The sequence below is a fragment of the Parambassis ranga genome, chromosome 17, assembly GCF_900634625.1.
Source record: "Parambassis ranga chromosome 17, fParRan2.1, whole genome shotgun sequence".
Taxonomy (NCBI): Eukaryota; Metazoa; Chordata; class Actinopteri; family Ambassidae; genus Parambassis; species Parambassis ranga.
In genome coordinates, this window is record NC_041037.1 from 21,020,036 (window position 1) to 21,030,768 (window position 10,733).

The 10,733-nt window shown below is 48.3% G+C and overlaps 1 protein-coding gene across 1 annotated transcript in view; it reads right to left on the minus strand.

The window, feature by feature from the left end:
- The window catches only part of myo10 (myosin X), a 75,110-nt gene extending 69,226 nt beyond the window's left edge, over nucleotides 1-5,884 (minus strand). The window contains exon 1 of the mRNA XM_028427025.1: nucleotides 5,450-5,884. Within this exon, the coding sequence (XP_028282826.1) occupies nucleotides 5,450-5,470 (21 nt within the window). The 5' untranslated portion in view covers nucleotides 5,471-5,884. The remainder of the gene's footprint in view (nucleotides 1-5,449) is intronic.
- Nucleotides 5,885-10,733: the final 4,849 nt, after the last annotated feature.

Genomic DNA, 10,733 nt, shown 5'->3' on the forward strand with positions numbered 1-10,733 from the left:
GCAGACGTCCTGAAGGACAGCGTCAAAAATGCCTTCTAATCCTTCAGGAGCGTGACCGGGTCGCACTGTCCGCCATGTTGGAGCCTGAAGCTTGTTGTACGGCTAACCATAAGTTTGTTACAGTCAAAATAAAAAGCATCATTATCTGAAGTGACAGAGCGTCTGTGGACTTCTACTGACATTGACAGAGATCCTGCAAACACTGAGTGCTGGATTCACCTTCCTGGTCATCATGGAGACAGCATGAGGACCATGATCTTAACCGGCACAGCCCACACCGACACACACACACATTCTTCTTAAGTTTGGTAAACTTTCTTTCATACATGATTGTTTTCAGGTTCTATTCTAAGACAGATTCTGCAGACGCTCCCTTTCTGGTGCGGCTGGTGTCCTTGCAGTGAGTGGCCATGATGGTCTGTATCTCTGCAGCACCCAAACAAATTCATTCATGGACCCTGAAGGAGACTCAGAGACTCACATTATCAACAAATCCACTAAAGATTTCACAGCACGTTCTTTTTATTGGACCTTCTTTAAATGTTGGAGATATTCAAGTGTAAACTACAAAGATACGTTTTTCAGAATTGCCTACAAATACCTGGAGAAACTAGTGGTCGCTACAGTGAGGTACAGTTGGGTTGGATAATAATAATAATTCATAATCTGTCTTTCTAGTCTGATCATAAAAAACAAAAACCCAGCTGAAAAAGTCTCAGCCACTTAACTTACAGTCACCACCAGAACCCTTTGAGGGACGACTTCAGGATGAAATTCACTTCTTTAACATCCTCAGATCCAGCGTTAACTTGTGTCCTGAAGCATCTTCTGTTTCTGTCCTGTCTCTAAGTCTTTAAGGACAGCGGCCTGTCCTCTCACTCTTTCTCTGGTCACAGCTCCGCTACAGGAGAAGTGACGAGTGGAGGCTTTACAAAGGGCGTTAAAAGGAGCGAACCCTCCTGTTTTAATGCTGAGGTTTGTGTGAATGGAGCTAAGGTGGAGGAGGTGCACCGGCATGAAGAAGGTTTACAGCACTGCTCTGCCCGGACTCCTGACACTCGTCCTGCACTGCAGAGTCACAGTGAGGCGGCTAACAGGAGGGTAGCGTGGCGGTCATTGTCAAAGCTGTCACTGCTGGTTAGCTAATGCTAGCTACTGTGGACCACACCAACCAACGCCCCCTACAGGACAGGACGGTGCTGGGAACTGGGTCAGGGTTTGATTTGAAGTCTGAGCTGCTCATTAAAATGAGACATTTAAATGAGAATTCTGAGGTGAACTGCAGGGAATAAAAAAGCAGGTTTCCTGTCTGAAACTGCAGCCCTGAGACTCTGTTTGATTTCCCACAGTCTCAGCCCCCCTACCTCCCCCACCCTCACCCGCCTCACCCCCCTCCGTCTCGTATAAATACAGTGAAACCAGTTTAAAATGGAGCACAGGCGGCGCTGGCTGTCATCCAGAGTGTTGCCTCCTTGAGTAGGTGTTATTTTAGCAGCGCCGCTTTTTTTACTGCACATAGAAATGACGTAGGAAATAAGACACCGGCTTTCAGCGTGGAGAAGAAGAAGTTTGGATTCCAAACGTTAAGTTTGCAGGAGGAAGGCCCGACTGGTTCAGCTCGGCTCTGTCTTTGCTGCCTGTTCCAAAGTTCCCTGTTTGAAAATCCATGAACAAACTCAGAGTGTTCCAGAAGCACAGACTGAGGCAGCACGCTCGCTCAGAACGCTGCTCTGCTGAGACTGGTCAGCCGTTTGAGTCACTGTTGGGTCACTTGTGAAGGTGACCGGAACAAACCCCTGACCTGCAGCCGGAGCAGGGACTCAGCTGTACGAACCAACAGTTGTCCTATGAGGAGGACAACAAGGCGCACAAAACCTGCAAGCTGTGGAATTCCTCTCAGCTGCTGCACAGGTGTCGGGTTTCAGCTGTAGACGGGCAGCGGGAGGAAGCACACAGTGCCACTCTTACGGCTCAACTCATTAAAATCAAGCCCTGTGAAGTGGGCCGGGCCTCTGATTGTTGTGGTGAGCCTACTAACATCTATGATTGTGCTGTTTATGGTTTAATGAGAAAAGCAGGCAGCCAGGGATTCTGGGAGGAGAAGGGGAGTAGAACGGTTCAGGACAGGAACCTAGAAACCATCCAACCAGGATCAGGTTCTCACAGGCTTCTTCTGGAGGGATCAGTCGGTGTGATTTTATCGCCATCATGAAGCCGAGGCTCAGGGCTGCTGCAGGGCTTCCTGTTTGTCTTCCAGGCTTCATTTTCCAACAACATTAATGCAGAGCAGCGCTGATGTCTACCACCAGAACATCAACACAGAAAACTCAGAGTGAGTGAGTCTGACCCCAGTCTGAGACACACCCAGAGGAATTATGTACACAGACTCTCAGTCGTGATGTTGTTAACAGGCCACAGAAGCTTTTCTTTTGTATTGTCTTGCTTTTGTTCAGTGTGCTCACAGAGTGAACACGCATCCAAACCAGAACCCGAGTACCAGAGTGCTGCTGCCGCATACAGACAAACAGTGCCTGACTGTTTTTAATCCAGATTAAAATCCAGGATGCTCTGCTCTACCTCAGCAACTGTAAGAGTCAGAAACTTTCTAAAGCATCCTTATCATCATCATCATCATCATCATCATCATCATCATCATCTCATTACATGTAAGGAGGATGGTAAATATGACCAAACATGACACATACAAACACATTAGCATCAAACATGAACTCTACCCCAGGGTCAGGCTGGGCTGACAGGGACCACCTGAGCAGGTGAATGAGTAACTCTTTTTATCAGGAGACAAGGTCTGAGTCCACACCGTGTCTCCTTAAAAACACTTAAGAGAAGAGGGTTTGGTCAGGTAAGCTCACCTCCTACAAGTTTCTGAGAGCAACATGCAAAAGAAATCAACACAGAACCAGTTCAACGTACGAGCTGCGCTCTCAGAGCCTGCCGGACCTCTGACCCGTTTCTGTAACCGAGCTGTTGCTGCACAACAGCTCGTTGCTGTTGCTGCACACTGCAAACCCACACCTGAGGCGCAGCCGGCGTCTGATTGGTCGACAGGTGAAGCCTTCCTCTGTCCACGCCCACCAGTTCAAATAAAAACAAACCCTGTAACCGTCTGACGGGCTGAACCGACTGACTCTGCTGTGTCAACACACACACACACTCCACCTTCACACACAAACGGATCCTCTGCACCGACCAGGATCAGTTTCCTGCAGCCTGCGGGGCGTCAGGCAGTGAAACCTGAATCAAACCTGCCTCGTCCTGCCACAGCTGCTGGAAATCAGGTTTTCACCCTCATCTTCAGAGGAAGACTCTGCTAACTTGTGCACGTCCTTGAAACACATCCTGTCAGCATGTTTTCTGTGCCTCAGACTGAAAGCTGACTGCTGCAGGACGTCCAAGTCATTCATGTTTCCAGAATAAAGAGCCGGTGATGAAAACCTGCAGCCTGGACTCGTGCTCGGAGTCTATTTATAGTCCCGCTGCTGCAGACTGTTTTGGCTGCAGCTCAGTAATTAGAGAGGAGAAACCTCCTGCTGAAGGATGTGTCACTGTCCACACATCCACGACAAGGAGCGCCGGTCCACAACAGCAACCAGAGCTGAGACCAGTAGCTGTTTCTGTAAACCAGAATCAAACTGAAGTTAATCCTGACATACAGGAATAATTCTGATTTAAGAGGAAACCCCGGATTCCCTCAGTGTCTGAACAATAATCCAAAAACACAAAAACACAAACAGGACTGCGTCCAGCAACCAGGATTAAATCAGAAACTATATGTAAAATAAAGAAAGTCTACAAAACTAACACAGAAAGATCAGAGCCAAAAAGTATCATTCTAATACCCTGGATTAAATTAAAGATTAAACGCTCCTCAAAAAAATCTACAAAATCAGGATTAGAAAAGCAAGACATATCATAATAAACCTTACAAATGTCACTTAAACCTTTCAGGATTAAACCAAAATGTTGAGATTATACAACATAAAATTCACATTACACATTTCACAGATAAACCATCAAACCCAGCCATGAAACCTAAAAATTAGGACAGATAATTTAACAAATTTGGAATGAAGCCCAGGATGTAGGGTTTAAACCATAAAAATATGGGTTCAATCATGACAATTGAGGATTCTTTTAGATTCATATAAAAACTGTGATCCGTAAACTTCAGATTAAACTAATTTAAAACATCACTAGCACAGCCTTTGTGGGATTACTGAGATTAAGAGGAGCTGCAACATGTCTTCGTTTACTGAGGGAGTAAACCTGAGGAGCTTCCTCACAGCAGGATGGTCGTGGGTTTGATGTCCTTTGTAACTTTGTGTGTGTGTGTGCATCAGTATAAATATGAAACACTGTGGTGCCACATTCCCCTCTGCTCGGACGGCTGGACGCTGCTTCACTTCCTGGTCAGGCAGCCTCTTGCTTGCAGGCTGGCCTCTTTGTTTCAGCTGCCATTAGCTGGCAGATATAACAGCAGCCAGGCTGATATTTGACACTGCTGCGCTCGCTCTGGCGCTGAGAGTCCTCGCCTGAGCCGCCAGAAGCACCGCACGCCCGTCAAGAGACCAGCAGAGAGAAACCGCTCAAACCTTCCAGTGTTTGTTTTACTCTGCTGAACGCTCACACAGGCACCTCTGAGCTCAGCCAGTCTCATGACCTTTGGCCTTTCAAAACCCACTGCTGTTTGAAAGCACCAATCAGAGAGCGGCATGGCCTTAAACCAGGAAGCAGCACCTTTTTTTTTAAATAACCGTTACGCCGCCGCTGCAGGAGAAACCGGTTTTAAATCACCTTTTCTCATCAGCTGCAACGATGACAGGAAAAAAGAATCAGGAGTGACTCAGGTGGTACCTGACTGATGACATCACAGCAAGGTGTGGATGACGCCGCAGTGAAACCGTGAATCACACACAGGTTCTAACCGCCTGCACACACTGACAGACACACACAGCTCAGCAACACATTTTCTGCACTGTGTTGTGTTCTGACTCTCTCCAGTCATACAAACCCACTGGTACTGATCAGAAACATCAACACACAAACATCTGTGCCGCCTCCACACATCAGCAGAGGAGCAGCACCATCAGACCTCAGCCTCAGAGACTCCACACTGTCCTTCATCATGTTCATCCATTCAGCAGGCAGCCAATCAAACAGCTTCTCCTCCTCCTCCTCCACCAGCTTCTATTAATAACTTTACAAGACTGAAGAGGGGCGGAAATACCACAGATCCACTGGGAGCCGGACCCCCGTCTGATGTCCCAGGTTTCACTCACACACCTACTCACACACTCACAGATGAATTTTAGGCAGCAGTGAGATTATAATCCCTGACCCCAGCAGTGACTTCTCTGTGATGACTGTTTGGAAACCATCTGGATCCAGCTCCACATGCTGCACGCAGACTTGCGCAGTGGTCTCTTACCTCTGTGAAGAAGTTGTCCATCGCCCTCCTTATTTTAATCCTCGAGGATTTACTGTATGGAAAGCGCGCGCCCGGTCAATCCCACTCATGTGTTGTTTGTGATTCCAAACAAAGCCGGTAAAGTTTCAGCGCATCCTCATCAGGATGAAGCAGTCAGTCAGACAGTCAGCCAGTCCGCAGGTTTACTCTTTGTTTCCTGGGTTACTCCTCCACCACAGAGTCCTTTAAAAACTTTGGGGTCTTCTCCTCCAGGAGCCTCGGGGCCCCCCCTCAGTGCGCAGCCTCCGTATGTCACGGTGGTCCGCGTGGGTTCGGTGCTCTTTTTATTTGTTTGGTGGTCGTTGCAGGAGAAGCGAACAGCCGAGTCGCCGGTCAAACTTTGGAGACGCTCAAATCAGTCACTCAGCGAGGGAGACAGACCGGCGGACAATAATCCCAGAGCTCCGCCTCCTCCCGGAGCCTCCGCCTCCTGCCTCCGCCGCAGCCACGCCGCCTCTCGGACTCCTCCTGCTGTTAAAGCCCGGAGCTCAGAGAGACAGGGCAGGGGGCGGAGGGATCATCAGGAGGAATGTCTCTAATAAAAACCAAATTAAACAGAGAACTGGAGCCACTGGCAAACATGATGGGATTATACCTGCAGAATTATTCTGAAATTAATCTGAACAAGAGGGATAATCCTGACTTCTTCCCTTCTTTCGGACTTTTTTGAGACTTTGTTTTAGAAAACACTCCTGATTTAAAGTTTAGAATTCTGATTGATCATCATCAACATGGAATATACTGAAACTCTGTGGTTAAATGGAGGAGGTGGTGGTGGAGGTGGAGGCGGTGGTGGTGAACTGTTGTTCCTGAGTGTAAACCTGCTGAGGGAAGTTCACATTAAAAAAAACACAGAAAACCACCAAAGAGTTGACTTTTGTGAGTTTGTGTCTGTGTTCTTTGTGTTATCAGATCATGAACAATCGTGCAGCTTTTCCTCTTTACTTACCTAACACACTCAGTGGCCTTTGACCTTCCTGATTTTGGCCTTTCAAAAACTGATGCTCAGCAGCTTCAGCACATTTTCACTTTGCTTTTTTTTACCCTGATGTGAAGCAGGAACCTTCGAAGGTGCTTTCACTGCTTCCACTTGTTTTGAAAACCAAACCACAACACGGTTGCTTGTGGTGGTCGGTCCTGTGACTCTCAGCCGCTCATTAAACAGCAGGAACACAATCTGAGGCTGCCGCAGGGAAAAACATCTCATGGCTTTATGAGGAAGAGGAGGTGCACTGTCATCCCGAGGAGAAGGAGGTGCAGCAGCGAGCCGCACAGTCTGGTAGAAAGTTGATCTGAACATGTCATTGGCAGCTTGTGTGCTGGAGCTGCCAGGCTCAGGCTGCTGACTCACACTCTGTGGATCCAGCGAACACACATTTGGATGCACTCTCACAAAAACCTGGTCCTCATCCAGAGACACACACAACACAACACCAAACACCACCACCAACATGCTGCATGTGCAGTAAACAAGCAGCTGCAGTTCCTCTGACAGCCACTGGAGGCTCACAAATATACAATACAAATAAACACAGAGGAGACGTGTGAGTGGGCTGGGGCTCAGGAGGAGCTGGAAGCAACACTTAGCTGTCACGGCTTCCATCTGCACACGTCACAGCTGTCAGGACAGTGCCACCTCAGTGACCTTTGACCCTAACCCTAACCCTGATCCACGGCAGGTGACAAAGGTTAAGTAACACTCGCTCCCTGCAGCAGGGAGGACGCCCTCTTTCCAGCCCTGAAGAGTTTCACAGTCAGGGTCAGGCTGAGCACATTAAACCCTGGGAGCTGGTGTGTGTAGGTGGTGGTGTGTGTAGGAGCTGGTGTGTAGGAGCTGGTGTGTGTAGCTGGTGGTGTGTGTAGGAGCTGGTGTGTAGGAGCTGGTGTGTGTAGCTGGTGTGTAGGAGCTGGTGTCTGAGTGACGGTCCTGATCCTTCTGCTGAATGATGAGGATCTGCTGGAACACTGAGCTTTTAGATAACCTCTGCATGTTTCAGCCTGCTCCCTACAGATACCATGACGCTTCACCACACAGAGGCCTGTTCACGCCACACATGAACATGAATATGTCTGTGTCTACCTACACATGCACATGTATGTATGTGTATATATGTAGTCATTATTTTAATCTTTTTCCCTTTTGCCACTTCTCCACCACAGGCCTGGCTGCTTGAGGGCTGGCTTTGGCAGAGGTGTCAGATGTAGTTCCTGGGATCTGCTGGAGCCAGTCTCTCAGTCTGTGTGGCCACAGTCCTGAGTTTCCTGCCTACCACAGAGCCCACATCTCCTCTTGTTCCTCCTTCAGACCCGGGCACTTCTCAAGCTGCTTATGATCACTTGGGATGACTTGAAATCCCCCAGAATCTTAGCTTGGTCACTCTCAGCACCTTTGGACCTGGGGGCATTCTGCCTGTATGCAGCACAGATGTTTGTGCAGCAGTGGCTGCCAGACACTTCATCATGTTCCATGTACAATCCACTGCCAGCATCTTGCACGATGCTGTTATGTTCTGGGGTCCAGGGTTCTGCCTGGTGTGGTTGACCCTGGCCTCTATTGAGCTCATGTTTAGGGTCTGTTCCTGATCGGTTGCTCTGACGCTGTCTGTTACACCTTAAGTTAAATAGGTTATAGGACAGAGGGTGAATAAACAGCCGGCTGATGAAGCCGCTGAGAGACACTGACAGCTGAAAACTGAAATGATCAATAACAGTGGAGAGCTCTAACTGATCAGACATTCTAATGGAGCTGGTGGACGGTCGCTGTCTTGGTTCCTTGGACTGCTGGGGACAGTGGGATCACAGGAGCCTCTTGTTGTTTGATTCTCTGCCAGCATCTGTAAAACAGGATGAGGAAGACAAACATTTCCTGTGGTTCTTTTTTAAGATGTCAGATAACAGAGAAGGGGACTGCCAGGACCAAGGCAGTGGCGAAGCCAAGGCAGACTTCCTTTAAGTGTTGTCACGCTGCGAGGAGGACAGAGAGGACAGAGAGGACAGAGAGGAGGACTGAGAGGACAGAGAGGAAGACAGAGAAGAGGACTGAAAGGAGGACAGAGAGGAGGACTGAGAGGAGGACAGAAAGGAGGACAGAGAGACGGACAGAGAGGAGGACAGAGAGGAGGACTAAGAGGAGGACAGAGAGGACAGAGAGGACAGAGAGGAGGACAGAGAGACGGACAGAGAAGAGGACAGAGAGGAGGACAGATTAAAGACTGACCGGGATGCAGAGGCAGCTCTGTCACCTGCAGAGGACGCTTTAGGTTTTTAGATGCTGACAGTGACTTCTCTGAATAATACAAAGCTCACGTTCATCCTCCGCCTGCTACGCTCACTTTAACCACAGGGCTCCAGAATTCATGGCTGACAGATTATCTGGTGGTAAACCACAGAAGGTCCTGAGTCCGGTTTTCATGGAAACCATGAGGAGGAAAGGGAGGAACTCCCACCAGCATTCTGAACCCCACAAACATGAACTGTGTTCTGTTGTATCTGTTGGTGTTTACAACATTCTGTCTGCTCTGTTTGTTCATTGGGAGTAACCTCTGTAACCCTGTTGGAAGAATGTGGAACCCCCACAGCTCAAGGACTGCTGGAACATTCTGAAGGACTTCTAGAGGGAGGGAGGAGAGTGTCTGATCACTGCAGTCAGGCTCGTCTTCCTCTCCCCGTCATTACCAAAAACTGGTCATCTCAACCACTTACCGACAGATAATGACGCAGCAAAGAGTTTTAGTCTCTTTTAATCCAATTACAGAATAAAAATGTGATAAAACTCTGCAGGAAAACCTGTCGGTGTACATCCACGACCAGCCGCTCCAAGCTTCTTTTAAACTCAGTAACAGTTTCATCTTTTTAAACCTCAGGTCATATCTTTACTTCATTAAATCTGCTTTAGCTGCTTGTGCACCGACAGACTCTTAAAGTGTGGACGTATCGACAGGTCTGTATTGAGAAACAACATTTTGCCTCAAAAATAAAAACAATGATACAGAATGTGAAGCTCCTCCTAAACTTGATGGGATGATGATGGAAGCACACAGAGGGACACACAGGGACACCATGGACAAGCAGGCGGACTGACAAAGACAAAGGGAAGACACAAGACTCAGGTGAGACACATTAGGGCCAAAGGAGGGAAACACAAGGAGGAAACACACAGGAATGCACGGAGGAGGAGCAAGGATTTTCAAAATAAAACAGGAAACAGGAGAAGACTACAAACTCACAGATCACAGAATCCCACAGAAGGTTGGGGCAGGAATGGAAACTAAACACATCACGCAGCATCATAACAGCCACCATCTCAATGGCTTCAGCATCCACCTAACTCCCAGTTAATCCAAGTGTGGGTTAATGGGTGGAGGAGGTGGGCCTCTGTCACAAACAGGAAGTGTATCTCCAGAAAGCTGTAACGTTTTAACATGGAGGTCTGTGGGAGATGACTCTGACTGGAGGCGGCCTCTAGAGGTCGCTCAAAGAACTGCAGTGTTTGGCCTTAAAGGTTGATGGAAGATGAAACATGAGGTGAGCTTTCCAAGTGGCTGAGAGATGTTGTTTGAGCATGTGGCGCCCTCTTGTGGTTGTTAAAATATACTGCACATGTTCATGTGTAACGGTAACTTCCTCCTGTGCAGACACAACACAACAACTGAGCAGACACCACCACCAAGTTGTGTGTTCGTGTGAGAACCACATCCTCCCCTCCACCTGCATATGTCATCACCATAAGTCCATCTCAACACAGAGAGCCCACACTGTCTGCAGGGCTTCAGTTGGCTGAAAGGACCCTTTAAGATAAGCTGGAGCAGCTTGTGTGGCACTGTGGCCGACATGTTCCATCAGGTGTAGAGGCTCAGCACCCAGAGCTGTTCTGGGGTCTGATGGTTCACTGGGATCCTCACAGGATTTCCCAACAGCTGGGTGCAGAGGTCAGGCCGGGCGGGTCCAGGACAAACTGACCTCTCCCTAATCCCTGCATGCTTCCCACTGAAGGGGAGCGGGCAGGAGTCAGCGCTGGACTTCACCCTGATGATGAAATGTTTTTCTAGTTCATAGTTTCTCTATGAAAAGTGGTCAGAAGTGTAGAAAGTCTCTGGCTAACAAACTGAGTGTAGAGATGCAGAGACGGGACAGGAAATGCTTAGTAAACACTGTCACCTGGTGGCCAACAGTGAGTAATGCAACACAAAAATCAAGTGGATACACTTATTTTCATCCACCATCCTTTGGCAAAATACAACAAAAT